Raw genomic sequence first — 17773 nt, forward strand, 5'->3', positions numbered from 1 at the left:
TCAATGCAGTTTCCAACTGTTCTATATCATCTCAGAGTGTCTGTATCGTTAGGTTAAGAATAAATTATAGTTTTGTCTTTTGTTTAAAAGATCCTATGTATACACAACCATCCGTAGTTGTTATTGCGATCGTCTCTCCGTCACGTGACACTTGACAGCAAAGTAACTGGGCGGGCGTATCGTCTTGAAAGCAAAAACTTTTCCGTGTCGCCAGCTCGTATCCCGTGAATGTGTCCCAAAATCTAAATTGTATTTGAGAATACACGTCAAATTCCATTTCTTCCTGTGATTAATTAGTTTAAATTATGAAATCATGCTACTGAAAGCCCTGGTCCCTTTGAATACCCTTTGGTATAACAAACTTCCTGATATCATGAAATAAATTCTTGATCTATACAGAATTCGTAATCACATGATTCCATTGTATCATGTATTTTTGTGTTATGTTTGCCTAAATTGGCGATAAATAATAGAGAGCACTAATTTGAATAAATACCTTAAACTGTGATCACTGGAACATGATAAAACAAGAAGCTCGTTCTTCAGTCTCAGGAAAGCACATGACCAAACAATGTTACAATGGCCTCTGAATCTGAAAAGTACACGTTCATCTAAAATACTCCATAAGATGATGTCACAGTCCGCTGACCCAGATGCAAGTATGTCGTTCCTATGCGGCGAGAAGGAACAGCAATTCACACGTTTCTTGTGACCTTTGAGAACGGTACAGCATTTTATATTTTTTCGAGAAACATCGCTTAGATCGATCCAAATGCGAACTGTTTGATCATATGAACAGCTAGCAAACATTTTTCCATCACTTGAAACGTCAATGTGGGATATAGGCTTCGCATGACCATCCAAAACAAGACAAGCTTCTGGACTTGTTCTGAAACCCCAAATAATTATTTTTAAATCCGACGAGCAGGATATGACGTAATTAGTGTCAATTGTAAATTTTACGCTCCAAACGCTGTCATTATGGCGAGAATGCGAAGCAAGACACTTTGCAGAACTTCTACTCCAAACATTAACTAATCTGTCATTTCCACAACAACAAATATATTCACCATCAGAACTGACATCTAAAGCCCAGATTATTTCTGCTCCAACAGAAAATTCTGATACCTCTTTGGTCTCTAGCTGGTAGCACCGTAAAATCCCACTCGAGTCACCAAATAGTAACGATTTGCTATCAGCAGTAAATCTGCAACACTCAATGAATGATGTCGGCGTCCATAACTTCGGAGGAGACCATAAACGCTCAAAATGCAAGCTAGACAACTCTTTCCTGCAGGCAAAATGGATAGGAGGACATGGTTTCTCTTTCTTTTCCATCGAGCAGAAGCCAATGTATTCAAAATAAACTTCCCCGTGTAGACAAGCAAATATAATGGTCGAATTAGAAGTTCGATATTCGAATTTCTGATACGTCTGCTGCAGTGAAGATACCCTTAGTGTATTTTTTGCAGCCGTTAAAATTTTGCGGCTCTGGGTACAGTGAAGATATCTTTTGCTTTCGATCTATGCTCTTGACGTTTAAAACTCTGAAGAGTGTCAGACGAGAAGCTTTAGTTTACTCAAATGTTTGCTTTTTCCAAAGCCATTATCAGTGTTTGTATTATGCAGCTGCCAAGCTGCACTTTGTGAATTTGCTCGTATATTGGGGGAAAGATTGTTTATCGTCCTACTGTTGTGTTTAATCATATCATTGACTGTTTTTCAGTCTAGATTCTGAAGCAGGGGTTTTCTAGAGACATCAAAACTGCTATTCTAGCACCTCCATTTCAAAGTTTCTGAAGTTTCGAGATTTCAGTAATGCCACAACAGCCCCATACAGCGCAACAGTAGCGGAGGTGGGGTTCGACAATGCTAGTTTCAAGTGTTTTCAGGGAATTCAGAGGAAAAACTCAATCAATTACTACATCTATTTGAACAATCAGTAAACAGTAAAATTCATTCTCTATCAATTTCCACAATCACAACATTTCGGCAAAATATGCATTTTGTGTTGAGCATGCATTACTTCAGTATATTCTGATTGTGGTATTACAAATACGCATTAAGATATTGTTACATTAAATTTCGTATGGATTTAAAAGCGGATTTTGATTTAAAAGCAGTCCAAATCAATTAACTCTATTTAATTATATAACTCCCTCACTAATAAACTTTTTCATGACATCAATAATATTTACATATCTTTCTGGCTGGGAAAGAGAAGTAGCGAAAATATTCAAATAAGTGAGTACCCCCATTTCCTCTTACAATCAAGGAACATAAGCAATAATGATTAAATACGACGTACATGTCATTTCAACAGAAAACGCGGTTGGCTTCCATTCACTCGTTCTCCAAAAATTTCTTGGAATAGCAGATTCCAAGATAAGGACGCGAAAAGATTTTCACAGTCAAAAGATTTTGCAGGGATATTGACGTGCATTAGAAGTTCTAAAATACACGTGCAGTAGAAGTTCTTTTGTTTGTACCTTATTCGAAGCACAAATTTCTTGCACCGATACAGTACACGGACTTCTTCACTGATAAATCTAGACCTATTTGTTGCAAGCTGTTTTGAAAGCATGAAATCATAGTAAGAACCTTGGATTCCTGCCATGGCAAAAACTGGCTAATGCAAGGGGCATATCAAGACCAATGTGAAAGTAAGGGCAAATGTGGTTTGTATGGAAGAGGTTGAAATATTTCGCTATAGATGAATAATAAACAATGCTATAAACTCGCAATGCTTATAAAAATAGACCATAATCTGAAGCAATTTAAACAGAAAAAAATGGTATACTATGATAAAGCCATATCAAAATTTAGAAAAACATGTGGAGGAATTTTCAGTTGCAAGTTCAAACACAATGCATCGATTAGCATTGGCTGTTTCTGTTTTACCAGAACACCCTCAGATGATCGATCAGGTTTCGACATAAGAACCTTGTCAAGAAAAAAAATATTAGGAACAGCTCTAACTGCAAAACAGTTAAAATGCTAAGTGACAAGAAATATACCAAAAAGCAACTCTACCATTGCTAAAAATCTTATCAGAATATCTGATAATATTTACTCATTACATTGTCTACAAATGTTCGGATAAATGTTAAATGCACCTTATATGCCCAATTCTCCAAAAAAAATACTGTACGGGGTTTCGCCAAGCAAAACATTTATTAATTAATTCCCATCAATATCGCTTCAAAGCTTAGGAAAGGCAGTTTAAGTGGAGCTTCAAACACACACTAGGCCGGGCTACTAGCAAAAGCAACCAATAAGCAAAGTATCCCAGTGGCACTCGTTACGTCAGTCAAACCTTTGACTTACGATGGGATATACATAGCGTACAGCCTAAACAGCATCGTCTCGTCTCGTCTGTTGGTTGTAGTTGTTTAGATACAGAATATCGACAAGAACTGAAGAAATATAGATTTCTCGTCTGCCACCTCTTATCTTTATGTAAATGATAGCTTCTTCTTTGACACTTGTGCCCTAAAATGAAAATAATTGCCTTTGAGCTATCAGAATATACTTAAAATGTCTGCAATCTGCATTTCGATAGAAAAAACGCATCCTTTTCTTATATACACAGCACTGTTCAAAGGGCCTTGACACCAGTATGTTATGTTGTATCGTTTGCATAATACCATCATTATTGATAAAGGTATTGCAGAGGAACTTGCAAGAAAGAACCAAAACGGTCAGTTATCTTCTAAATATCTTTTGAAAAAGATTTCGTGTTGCCCTTGATAGAAACTTTAACTTCTACTGCGATGAAAGCTTCTACTGCTGCAATATTGAATGGAAAAAATTTTGGTCAAATATTCATTCATTTTGGTTTATCTGCTAACGTGGAGATGGAGATACATAAAACAAAGAACAAGTTGATTCAAGCTGTCTTGAAGATGTCTCTGCCGAATAAAAGGACACAGAAACAACGAGGTCGCCTGGTGCCATACGTGGTATTGGAACCATAAGATATATTCGATATAGACTTTTGAAAACATATAAATGAGTGATAACAAATGTAAGGCCTACAGGTAAATGTAACTGCAAACATTGTTAAGGTTTTTGTTCATAGTCTTGAAGATACTCAAGTAAATGTGTATTAGATTTTAGAATTTCAAAGTAGGTTTATTTACAAAGTTGGCGTGAATAAGGCTATTAAGCTATTGAGGCTGCCAACTTCAAATGAATGAATTGTCATAATCAATGAACTGATTACCCGTATCGACAGTGCCTCACAGCTCCATGGTTGGTGCCGTATATAATGCCAACACCAGGAATTGGGTGGAACTTGGCTGTGTTCACACTTACAATGGGGTCAGATTCGTCACTCTTGGGGTGAACTAGGGTATGCACGACCTACAACGAAATTGGCTGTGCCAAAATAACTCCAAAACAAATTATTTATCCTAAATGTCTGTTAAAGGTTCCATGTAAATAGCTTCAATATCTTTTGAAAAACGAAAGACAAATATATTTTACACCATAGCATGTGACATAGAATAGCAAAGTTGAAATGCTAAAATGCAAATAGAGTCATTGCAAAATTTGAGACAAAAAATGTGACTCTTGACCATCTTGCATGTCAAAAAAGCAATGGAGCAAATATAATCATAAGAAGTAACCCGTGAGTCAGAAAACCCTTGAAAGCTTATAAGATACATAAAAGATCTGTATTTTATTGAAAATCAGAAGCATCATAAATACCTCATCATCCTCGGTAACACACTTTCCATTAGTGGGCAGTCTGAGTATCTGACCAACAAGCTAAATTGGAGTTATAAAGCCATAAATAATACCGTCTATAACTATTCTACAGATTGTCAAGGGACAAAACATGTGGAAGACGGAAAAAGGGAAACATCAGACATAAAAGATTCAATGAGAATTAACCGAAGCGTTAAAAAAATAGGAGGGAAGACCTGCAAGGATGAGTAAAAACATTGACAGGAAACATCGATTTTATACTTATCAATATACACATCTGATTACTAAAGTGATATAGACGAAGGTAGAGAAGCTCAAAAATTAAATTGTCAGGGTAAAAAAATCGCCTTAAATTTATATTCATTGTTGCGCAATTTTAAAATACACATTTCTCAGAAAACCTTAATTTTCAGAAAACCTTAATTGCTACGCCCATCCCAAAGCCTCTGTAACAAGCATGTGCTACTACTCTTCTTGACGCCAAGCCAAGCTTCTCCTAAATACTAAAATGATAAAAGCCAAAGATGTAAATACCTCCTCCTTTCTCGTAGATGCTGCTACTCTTCTTGATGCCAAACCAACCAGCAGATAGTTGTTCAACGGAGAAAAGCTTAGACATACTGAATTTGGGCCTAGAAATACAAAAAGTTATTTCGTTTGCACTTTGTCAGAAAGTATAGAGCAAGAAAAAAATTAATTTGCCTTTCATAAATTAACCAAATTTTGTGAAATTGTGCACAGGAAAGGAATGTGAAAGATCTTAGTTTTATCTCATTTTCGTTAAAATGAACACTGAGCAGTGTCCTTTTTGCATACATGTATTCTGCGAGAAGTATAAAAACAATGAACCATATTATCAGCAAGATCTAAACGTTTTATTGTCAGCAAAGTCAATCAAAAGAAAATTGTAGCTTCCTCGAATACTTTCTTTACGACTCTTTACCCATATTAGCATTAACTATATGCTTGATTGAATGAAGTATGTTTGAGAATATGGGCTTCGAGCATTTCTCCGAACGCCAACGAAAACCTAGGTTGGTTAATCCTGCAGCAATTCGAAAGGGCTAAAATGGTGAAATGGTGGTGATAACATGAGATGTTTAGATAAACATTCGGCTTAGTATCGTAAAAAATAATATAATAGACTGACCAGAAAATAGTTGAATTCAAAAGAGCGTAAACAGGTGCCTAGAAAAGTGCTCCAGCTTTCTCAAAACAAAAAGGTTTATGTGAAAGACGCTGAATGTCGAGGACAAGGAAGAAATTTATTGGCTTGGCTAAGTAGTTTACTAAAGTAAAGAATTCAGAAAACGGAATATCATAAGTTGCTCAACCAAACTAATACAGAATCCCAAAATCAGCTGATTTGTTAAGTTAAGAAAATAATAATAATAATAATAATGGAAACATTTCATATTCAATTCAACTTAAACTACAATTACAAATCTCACTATTACAAGGTAATTTGCAATTGGCTAGCCTGGTTTTACAAGAAAAAAATTACAGCAATCGTAAGGTAAAAGGAAAAACTGAGAAAAATAAAACAACCCTTATTTTTGCAACAAAATATAATAATAATAATATTTAATAATAATAATAATAATAATAATAATAATAATGGAAACATTTCATTTTCAATTCAACTTAAACTACAACTACAAATCTCACTATTACAAGGTAATTTGCAATTGGCTAGCCTGGTTTTACAAGAAAAAACTATAAAAATCGTAAGGTAAAAGGAAAAACTGAGAAAAATAAAATAAAACAACTAAAGTTAAAAAGGATGTAATTCCGGATTTGTCCATGGCTTATTTTTGCAACAAAATATGTAGTACGTAGTACGGATGGCAATGTTGGAAAGTTTAGAAATGAGATACTGTTTTTGTTGCTGATCGATGGAGAGAGAGTCACACATTTTGAAGAATGAATTGCAGGAATTGCCGAAGATGCCAAGAGAGCTCATAGAAAGATTAACAAAGGAGACACATTTGAACTGCCGCTGTAAACCAGATAAGAGAGGAGCATACTTGCTGTGTTTTCTTGTAGCATTTGTCTCAAGATTGGATTCGAAGCCAACAGTTAGCTCTAAAATGTAGAGGTAATTGTTGTTAGTCCTCAAGAGAAGATCAGGGCGAAGGTTTTCTCCAGTTATGATTGATGGTGAAAGATAGCCAGGTATATCAGCGTAGATGGTAGATTCATTGACAGCTTTTAGTGACGTAGCTAGAAAGTTTAGGATAGAGTTATGTCTCCAGGTGTATCGGCCTTGTTCCAGATATGTTTTGCAGCCAGCAACAACATGAAGGAGGGTTTCTGGCAGAAAACAGAAAGAACAGTCAGAGGTCTGGCTCAAGTTCCATTTTTTCAGGTTTTTCTGTGTGGCAAGGGTATTGTTCAGGTACCTTATGGTGAAATTGAAAATATTCTGAGGCATGCTACTTTGCACCTTGGACCAAAGTTTGTTTATTTGTGGAAGATTCTGGTTAAAGAGATGTGATAATAAAGATCCTTGGGAGGTTAGGATGTTTTGCAGACGATCTTTATGCACATGCTGGACAGCCTTTAATGCTTCTTTGGTGTTCCTATATATATCATATTGTATATTTGTGCCAATGCTGGTATTTTTCCATAAAGAGCGAATGTTATCGTTTGGTGAAGATTTCAATGCGTTTCGTAAAACTGTTTGACACTGTAGGAATTTGGTGGATGGTAAAGTTAGGCTGAGTCCAAACTGGTTTTTAGAAAGAATAATGCTACTCAAGGTAGCACTTATTGGGAGGTCGAGCCACTGGCGGATGTATTTGGATACAAGGTTGTCAAGATTCTCGACAACCCACGTCTTTGAAAGATCTGCTACAGTAAGGTTCCAGGAAATTTTAGAAAGAACGAAGTTGTGATAAAGACGTAGCTTATTTTTTGCATGAAGAGGCTGGGAATCGATTTGTTTAAGCATGTTTTAATAATAATAATAATAATAATAATAATAATAATAATAATAATAATAGTGGTATACTGAAAAATTATAATAATGATAATAATCTGCAATTATTCTTTCTAGCAAGAATGTAAAGCCGCAAAGAGGATTTTTTCAAGCCCCAATGTTTTTAGCATATGCCAACAGTGGTGACTCATTATAACTCCAAACTTAAATCATGATCAAGAAAAATTTTAAGCAGCATATGGTATGCTACTTAACTTGAACTGACGAAAATTGCAATGCCTGTCCTTAACCTATTATGAAACCCTGCAATGCATATACTTATGATCACTACTTTCGAACTTACAGTCGATCAAATGACTTTCAATCCTTATTGTTTACTCCTTTCATATATAACTGTAAATAAATTATATTAATGTAACTAGGGTTTTCATTTTCTTATTTGGTATTTGATGTAAGCTGAAGGGAATTTTGTGTATCAAAAATATAAAATGAATGAAATGAAATAAATATGACTCTTTACAAATTTAGCAAAATTTGTATTATATTCTACCACTTACTGAATATGACTCTAGCTAGAGTTGAAACGTCTTAATAACTGATTATGCCGTACTGATTACGCCGCACTAATTTTGTCGTATTAATTTCTGCGTACTAATTTTGTAGAATTTGGATCAAAGCTGGTTGCGATGATTAATGTCCAAACATAAAGATGTTTCTTTTTCGCCGTGCTGGTTATTCTGTTCATTATCAAGCTGCGCTTCCCAAGATCAAAAACCTACAAATTACCAAACTTAAGGTACAACTAATAAATCACTTAAAGGCTTTTGCTCAAACGGTATGCTCTGCTAATATATCCTTTCAAAACCGGCCTAATTTCGTAGTGCTTGAAATACATAATTATGGATGCGGCGTTCAATAGAGGACGGCGTTTATCAGAGGGCGGCGTTCAGTACAAAATGAAAAGTTTGTCAAATGAAAATGACAGGAAACGTGCGATGAAAAAAGATAAAAACAGACTTTAACCAATCTTTTCTTTCCCCAAAAACACATAATACAGATTGTGTGAAAAAATTTTTAAAGTTCACAAAAGATGTGTTCACGTTATGACGATATCAAGGGATGTGAAATCCCTGTCTCCGTCTGAGTCCTCGTCTCTATGACATAAAAACTTTCATAGCTTTCGAATAGTAAGCGTAAAAACAATTCGTTGCTTCTTGTTTGGTGTGTTTTCTGATGAATGCCGCTTTTCAAGATCCCGAAGCACTGTCATTCTTTTATCAGAAACTTTGCATAAGAAAATCTAACAGCATAAGGATAAAAATTGACAGAATTCCGAAGATCAAATTTTAAGCTGTCATTGAGCAACAAAACTTCACATCTTTGGGAAACTTTAATACAGGATGCAGAATACTAACGAGCTATTACCCACTAAACATGCGATGGTAACTTGATTTAAGAAGGATTAATCAAGGAACGAGCAATGCAAGCTACCCCTGAAGCCCTAATACGAAAAATACTAGGATTGAGATGCGGAAAAAACTGTTGATAGTGACTAGATTTTTGCCGCTACACAAGAGAGAGTTTGTATTATGTTGCTGCTTAGCTATAGGATAATCTTGCTACAACTACATACAAAATCCATAGAAACTAAAAAAGCCAAATTTACAAATATCAAAAGGGAATAAGACATAGCTTGACAGGAATGAGATATTCAGGACGTTGCCTCCTTTTCCCATAGCATCCTCCAATAGCATCCGCCAGTTAGAGCATCTCCGTCTCGAAGAACAGTATCTTAAGCACAAATGGATAGAATGCTTCCCAGCCTTGAAAAACATTTCATATTTGCTGGTTTCTCTCAATAATACGGAAACACTAAAGTAGTGCAAATTGACTGAAAGTGTGTAGTAAACAATTGAAACTTGGAAAGATGGCTAAATATAAGTTTTCTTCGAAGGCTTGGTAACTGCAGGAGTAACCGATGCGATGCGAATGCGAAGATAAAAACGATGCGAAGATAGTTGGATTCGAAAGGGGAATTGACCGATGCACTTCCAAGGTTGAGCGCATGTAAACATTCAAACACAGTTACACAGTTGGTAGGATAAGGAGCAGATAAGGAAAAAAGAAATTTAAAATTAAAGGGATATAAAGAATCACCCCGAACACATCTAGAATATCAAATATGGCCAACAAGATCCTATTAAGTCATACCGTAAGATCTCTTGAAAATACAGTGGCCTAAGGTCTCCCTTTGCAACGAGAATATGCAAACATTGCCATTTTCAGGAAATCCTCTCGTGCTTGGCACATAAGCTGCTAATAAAGTTTCGTCTTGCGAGATGTCGATGCTGCCATCATTGTGAAGCTTACAAAACGGGACAACGACATTGCAATTTGCTGAAAAGGAAAAAGATCATGTAGGGGACGATCAATTAGATTTCATGGAAGTAAAAATTTATTCATCAGCATCGAGGAATATTTTACGGTCTGCAATGTCTGCTTAAGCAGTCAAAGCTTGCGTTTGAGCAAGGTATTTGTTAGACTTTATCCATGAGTGTTTCGCTACTGCCTTACTTTACTGACATATGTTGTAGTGTCCATGAAGAGAGGTAGAAGCAAAACAGAGGCTCCTGGAGTAGGTCTAGGTTTTGGTCATATTTGTTAGGTACTGGTATTGGTTGGCAGATAAAACCAATCCATCACCTAACTTTTGAATGTGAAGTTACCCGGTAGTACTTAACCTGGCAAAATCAGGCAAGAGATCTAAATTATTGAAAATCAGACAGTGATACTGTTAGTTAGTCCAGCCGAGGCTTGTTTATGTCAGAATCATTGACGAGCGAATGTAACAAAACACAACAATGAATCGTCTATATCTACCTTCAGTCAGCAATGGAACGCCAGCATCAACGAGATTCCACAACTGCAGCCTGTATGTAGAATTAGCTATGTTCGACGCTACTGCTCCTTCGCCATTCCCCGCAAATGCACCAGCTATAGCGCGATTTATTGCAGTCCTTAGAGCCTCTTCAGATTCTTCTGCAAGACCGCCAGCTACAACAACTGCCGTGTGCACATGACGTGGAGTCCTTGCAGTTGCTGTGGCGACAGCATGACCACTAGGTATTGAGCTTGAAGAACTGGAACCATATCTAGTACCAGCCGGATACGATATAAAACTATAAACCGGTAACGAAGGAAACCCGGAGTCAGTTCTTGATTGCGCATTAAACGATTGCGATGAAGAAACCCTAGCGTTCTCTTCGTCTAAATCAACTCTCCATACTTCTGATCTAAACGGCCTTGAGAGTGGGACCCTGCCTTGTTCCGGTGGCCTTGGAAAATTCGTTAATTCGAGATCTCTTTCTTCTGAGAAACGTACCAGATTCGTAGATCCAGAAGTGCTACCAGTGTTCTGATTTGAATTCGTCGTTGAAGCCCCCTGCTCCCGACTGGACGAACAGTTGGTTATGGACACATTTGCAGAAGTATTTGTGTCACTTGAGCTGCTGCTCCTATTAGGACAAGCAGCCTGTTCTGCATATGCACTCGAAATCCGTTGAAAATGACCCGCTCCTGAAGATGACTCAACATTTATAGTTGCTGTGGACGTCTCAGGCCTCGAGTTCGTGGTAGCTGCAGAAGAGGTTCTGGGATTCTCAAGCCGATGACAGCTGACGGTTTGCAAAGCTCTTTGGCCTAATTCTGAGCTCCTGATAAATTTCCAAAAAAATTTCAAACAGACAAAGCTATATTTTAACCGGGTAATATCAAAAAAATGTTAAAAACGTTTTAAATTCAGAACTAGATGAAGATTTTAAAACATCCAATTCACATGCTCGATTTTTTACCAATGTAAAATTCTATTTCATTAAGATTCGCATAAAGAAACATTAAAGGTATATATCTAAAACAAAATTACTTACGGTTGGATTCGAATATCACCAAATAGTTGCTAGTGAAAAAATTGCGTCATGAGAGGTTGGAGGAAATATTGCAAAAAGGTATCAAAATTTGCGTGGTCAGGAAAAAGTAAAATCGGAAGGGGTTGGGAAATGTATTGTATTATTTAAAGGTTTATTGGAACAGAAAGTAGGTTTTCTGTTATTTTAGATGCCTGGGCTCTTGTAAACCAGCATTGCTGACTGGGTTGAAATTAAATTAAATGTGTAGAAGCTTAAATATTTTAATAATTCGGTAAAATAATATACATTTACTTTTTTTATATGTCACTTTTTCATTAATGATATAGCAAAAAATGGCATTGAAATACCAAGATTGAATCCAGGTTAAAGAGGTGTCGTGTAAAAAAGGCTTAAGTGAACGCACCAATGAACTTATTATGAATAAAGCACTTAACATTTGAACTCCATTCAATATTTTCATATTTTCACACAAAAAAAACCAATAAACCAGCACATATCGATCTTATTTTAAAAATGGCAAACAAGAAATTCCTTTCATTAAGACGACCTTAACAAATAGTAAAACTAAATCTTCGCTGAAACAATGCTTTTATATTAGAGAAAAATACGTCAAATTGATAGCTTACTTCTTTTTTGTCAAGGTCGTTAAGAATGCCAGTTAAAATCCAATCGGAATGCAAGCCAAGCTTAACATATCTGAAAGGGCGAAAGTTCACGTACATTTGCAATGGTATTTGATAACATAGTGTCCTTGATACTGCAAGATTGTAAACTTTCTCGTCTGCAGTGCGAGTCAATTTTTTTCTGATTCTCCGATCCAAAGTAGAAAGCCAGCATATAGGTGGAATCGCAATTTATAGAACCGGGAAAAGAGGCTGAATGGCCATGGTTTGTCAGCATCCTAGAGCCTACATTGGTTAGCAATTTCAGTTGGTGACGTTAGAAAAAAGCCTAGGAGGACTGAACAAGAGAAAACAGAGGGGGAGGGGTTAAGTAGAGACAGATAAACAGGGACGTTATCCTATTACTCTCATTATAAATAATTGTTTACTATCTGCTAGTGAGATTTTACTGTTTACTATCTGCTAATGGCCTTCATCAGTTGAAGGAATCATGCGATAACAAAAATGACACATTTGAAAGAAAGTAGATTATTTCAGATTTCAACCCTTGACACTGCAACTAAGATAAGAAAAAAACCCTGTGTATGTGCAAATAAATGAAATTTCTAAAACCCTGCCTCTTATATCAGGCATGTCAACATTGGATCAAATGATGGTATTGCCTCTTGATGGAAAATGGGGATGTTGAGAATCAAATCTCGCTAATTTCCTTCCGCTTCATAACTTTACTAAACATACAATCAGAAATTCAGTCAATGATTTCAGGATCAACATACTGAAAAAGACTCAAAGTAGAATCGATGGGACAAGCACAATAAAGAACAAGATTTTCTAAAAGGCACATGTTACATAGTAAATGCTGGAAGCAGGGGACTTGCAGGAATCAGAATGAAGAGATATTCTCTTCCAGAAGTTATCGATTCATTCTGAGACAAAAAATGGCATGGTAATGGATTCACTGGGACAGGCCAATTGGCGTGGTTTCAGCTCAAATTTGTATGCGCAGGCTGTAACGGCTAAATGACTACCTGGAAGTATTTCGCTTCAAGGAGATGAGGATAATGGAATAAAAGAGCGTACCTCACAGATTCTTTTAGGCCCCTGGTTGTACTGGTGTGGATTACTTTGCCAGTTTTCCAGTTTAAAAAGAACAGTCTAGAGCTGACTGCAACGGCTAATATGTCTTCATATGGATGGAAGGACAGTGATGATATGACATGGCCTCTAGCAATTTCAAAGGACTGACAGTCTCCAGTCTATAAGAAAATAACTCTACAGTAAATAAATCAATATGGAGAACATTTCTTGATCTACATATAAACAATTGTTAAAATAATTTTTATATATATAAAGAATATGACCCAAACTAACATACTTACAAATTATCATGGAGGGTATAAATATCAAATGGATATGTGAACAGAACAATGTTTGAGGTAATAAAAAATTTTGACCAATGTTTGATGCTCCATAAAACGACTTTAGACTTGGGAATTTCTAACAATGACTGTCTGAAACTGACTGTTTGATATATGTTTGGTGACACCATCATTAGAAATTGTAGAAAATACAAGGTATCAAAAAATGGGCAAAAATGCTTTTCTTTTAGAGCCATACAGGCATGGAATGCCCTTTCATTTAGTTAAATAGGCATCTTCCCTCCAGGTCTCCAAAACTAAGATTAAATATATAAAACTTTAAATTAAATAAACAGGAATTGTCTGAATAAACTGTAAAATAATTTTGTATATCTTTTAGGCAAATTTATGAATTAGATTTGATTTAAGTGTAATATTGTAAATTAAATGAAAGGTCCTTGTAAACCAGCATTTGCTCAAGGACAGTAAACCCTCCCTAAATTATTTGAAAATGAAAATTATTTGAAATGAAAAATTCTCTTCTAGTTATTTTTGTGCTTCAACCATCCAATAGTACACAAATGAATTTACAAACACTGCAAATAGCTCAGTGCTGGCAGGAAATAAAACTCACATCCACATCCCAAACTCTAATTTCACCAGCTAAGGATCCTGAAGCAATAATATTGTTGTGGAATGGATGATAACATATGCTCCAAGCTGACCTTGTATGTCCTTTCAAAGATGTGATCAATTGATTTGTTTGCACATCAAATATTTTGATTGTGTGATCACCATGAGATACTGCTATTCTTGACCTATTAAAAATTTTAAACGATCAAGCTAAAAACAGACTTATATTGACATGTTGTAATAAAATTTTACAAGAAAATTCAAAAGCCAAAAGAAAAACTAATATCTCTACATAAAAACAATGTTCAGAGAAAATAATTTGTTTGAAAAAGATGTTTCCTGATGGGCCAGCAGCCTAATATTAAACTCTACAATCTTAAAGATGAGATGAATTCTAGAAGGAACCAAAAAATTCTAGAACCAGCAATTCAGTACTTTGTAAAGAATTACAAACAATGTTTGAATAGTTTAAAACAATCAAGTTAAAAAATAACTCATGTTAGTTATAAAAGAATGCTTTTAAACATTGTTTGATCAACTCACCCATTAGGACTGAATGTTATCAAGAATGCTGACTTTGTGCGAGATTGGTACTGCTAGAAGAATGAGATTGTTTCAACATAAGACCACAAAATGAAAAATGCAAGACAAATGCCTAAAGCTGAGAAATCAACTGATTCTATCAGAGACGATGCTACAATCATTCAACATATAATGAGTTTTAACTTCCTTGCTCATGATAAGAACTGGCAAGGGACATATACTGAATTAAAAAAGCAAATGACTCGTTAGCCTCTTTGATTTTACATAACTTACATTAATTACACAATATCATTTTGATGTGGGATCGAAATTCTGGAGTTTTAAACATTCATGTCCTATTTTGTAAATAATGAGTAAATAATCAAATGGTAAATTTACAAGGCCTTGTTTTTAGTTAGATTCATTAAAATCGATAAAAATTGATAAAGTTTCTTACATAATTATCAGAGCATTCTGTAGATAACTTTTGCTCAGCAAAGGTATCTAACATCCTCTTTTCCTTCAAACCAATCTCATATGCAGCAATGGCATGCAAAATATTTTTGGAAGATTTGCTTGCTCTTGAAACCATTTTGCATTCTAAAAGCAAAATATTAGAAATATTAATATAGTAGTTAGCTAAAACACAAAAACAGCATTAGGTCTACAAGCATTGAAATTTCTAAAACCTGTGTTTGCTCTGTTGATAGCTCTGTCTATTAGGCATCAAGCACTTTATGACAGACCAGTAAACAGTTCCATTAGTAATTTACCATAAGTATACAGACAATTGTGTGAAAAGCTCAATTTGTTAGACAACAAAAGAAATTTTCCATTTGATAAAAGTCGCTACATTTGATAAAAGTGCGTTTCACTATATGTGCTACATGAATTTTGAAAAAAAATTTCTGCTATCAACCATTAATGCCTTTATACTCCATTCCAATGACAAAATAATTAATCTAAATGAATGAATGTAGAGAGAGAGATTTATACATTAAAAAATATGATAAATAAGACCATGAAAGGATCAGGCAATGGGGTTACTGTTATAAAGAGGAACAAAGATTCTTCGTTTTTCTTTTTGTATTTGTATTTGTTGCTACCTAGCATCCGTAGGTAGTTGTTAGGACACTGAGAAGCTATGCTTATCGAGCAGTGTCCTGGTCCTTCCTCTCGATGTGACCACACCTCGTGATTCCTATGCCTGGAATTACAGAGAGCTGGCGACTCTACTCACTCTTGGTGAAAGTTTGGTCAATCCAAAGACTTGAACCACGGACCCTTGGGTCTGTAGTCAGCGCCTCTAACAACTGAGCCATCTTTATTGGTTTTTTGTTAGAACAGCAAGATACATTGACTGGTTTCTTTTATTGATAGGAACTGATAAATTCTTTGAGCTTTAATAGTGCTGGAGTAGCTTTTATTATCTTCTAAGTGATATTACATTATAAATTATTATAGCATCAGTGCTTACCTTGGAGATTTGCTTTATCAAAATACAAGAATTGGGTATTGATGTATGCCAGGTGCATGTATTTGGATTAACATCTTTTTCTCATATGTAAGGCTATGTATAACTGTAAAAAACAGACAATATTTTACTTATTCATTGTTTTAATTTATTAATTTAAGGAGAATATAATGTAACAACAGGGGTGGACAATCCAGTCTTCTGTGCACCCGGAAAACTGGTTTTTATATGCCAGAGGCTGTTTATCGCTACAAAAGGTAACTGCCTGGCAACCAAATTTCTACTGGAATTGTCCACCCCTGTTGCCAGAGTACCATTTTGGGAGACCACGGGCAAGTGTTGAATTCATGTAGCTTACACAAGAGATATCCAGCATCGACTAATGATTTCCCATTGTCTTTCTATTGTTAACTGACGTATGTCCAGTGTGAGCTTCACAAGGATTCCACCCTTGAACCATGGGCCATATGTGGGAGACCATTGAAAGAACTTGCTGAAAGTATCTGGCTTATTTTCTGGCAATATCATAAACATATGGAAAAAGACTTCATAATCACCTATGTTATTTTGTAGAACCAAACATTGTACTCAGAAATAGAGGTAGTCGGCTGAATTTCCCTAGTAAATTGTAAAAGCAGATGCAAACTGATTTTTCTCTTTGTATCCCTTTGACTTTATTACTCAATTAATTACCATTCAACTTCATAATTTTATAAATGGAATAGCCATAGAAAATTATACTTCATTCAAACAATAAAAAATAGCACAACATAAATTTATCCCTGCAACACATAATAAATTTATTATTAGCGAAATTCAACTACAAATTATCAACAAAGTACATAGTCTGCGTACAGACTTCACTATCCATTTCAAAGGAACTTGTTAAGTCTTCAAATTATGAACAGTCTAATATGTTTTATGAACAGTTTTAAATTAGAGATGCACTGTAAAGTTTTTGGAATTGTTTTTGGTACTTCAGTCAAGTTGTGAGCTCCCGGTTGCTAATTAAAATATAACTTGGCCATGTTATTTGCTATTTTAATGCACAATACATACAAAGAAAAACAGCTGGCGAAGTGACAATGTGCAATGTATATCAATTATCATTTGCCACTTACTAAATTATTTTCATCGTGGAATCAGGCCCTCTTTCATTGAAGATCCGTGACGCAAAAAGTCGATCTATAAAAAATATTTGACTACACACAAAGATTCCAAACTGATTTGTTATTTTCAAAATCATCCAAGAAATCCATATAATGTGGCCTGTCGGGTCGGCCTAAATCAAAATAAATATACAAAGTCAATTAAGACATTATCATTATAAAAGACTGAATTTAGCTTGAAGCAAGATTTAATAAGCATCACTTATCTCTTTTCATAGACTATGTAGCGTAAAACATTATTCTTTTACCTTTCAACACTTCCAGTAATCCGCCATTGACGATGAATTTTCACATTATACGCATGCGTGTATTTTTCAGCGCGAAAATTCAAAAATTGTGCATAGTTTTATTGGTATCGAGGCCAATGCAACGGTAACATAATTCAACGCGTTTCAGTGAATTCAACGCGTATAA

General features: G+C 35.3%; 2 protein-coding genes across 7 annotated transcripts; both read right to left on the reverse strand.

Moving 5' to 3' along the window:
- Window positions 1-64: 64 nt before the first annotated feature.
- LOC135693780 (periodic tryptophan protein 2 homolog) lies at window positions 65-1338 on the reverse strand. Its single transcript, XM_065212352.2, has 2 exons — window positions 497-1338; window positions 65-242 (listed from the first exon to the last, which is right to left on the reverse strand). The coding sequence occupies exons 1-2, from the start codon at window positions 1336-1338 to the stop codon at window positions 65-67; spliced, it is 1020 nt and encodes a 339-aa protein (XP_065068424.2).
- Window positions 1339-1930: 592 nt separating this feature from the next.
- LOC135693775 (uncharacterized) lies at window positions 1931-17671 on the reverse strand. Of its 6 annotated transcripts, XM_089111061.1 has the most exons (16): window positions 17608-17671; window positions 17312-17375; window positions 16748-16808; window positions 16194-16296; window positions 15174-15316; window positions 14738-14790; window positions 14196-14379; window positions 13284-13459; window positions 12207-12276; window positions 11581-11609; window positions 10535-11367; window positions 9866-10051; window positions 5248-5345; window positions 4714-4773; window positions 4226-4365; window positions 1931-3492 (listed from the first exon to the last, which is right to left on the reverse strand). In XM_089111061.1, exons 4-16 carry the CDS (start codon window positions 16249-16251, stop codon window positions 3456-3458), a joined length of 2067 nt encoding a protein of 688 aa, XP_088967187.1. In that variant the 5' UTR covers window positions 16252-16296; window positions 16748-16808; window positions 17312-17375; window positions 17608-17671; the 3' UTR covers window positions 1931-3455. The 6 variants fall into 6 exon arrangements, with proteins under 6 accessions (XP_088967187.1, XP_088967188.1, XP_088967184.1 ...); XM_089111062.1 differs by lacking the exon at window positions 16748-16808 and having other exon boundaries at window positions 14738-14787; window positions 17608-17670; XM_089111058.1 differs by lacking the exon at window positions 16748-16808 and having other exon boundaries at window positions 17608-17670.
- Window positions 17672-17773: the final 102 nt, after the last annotated feature.

The sequence above is a fragment of the Rhopilema esculentum genome, chromosome 11 (assembly GCF_057945365.1).
Source record: "Rhopilema esculentum isolate cy_ngs chromosome 11, ASM5794536v1, whole genome shotgun sequence".
Lineage (NCBI taxonomy): Eukaryota > Metazoa > Cnidaria > Scyphozoa > Rhizostomeae > Rhizostomatidae > Rhopilema > Rhopilema esculentum.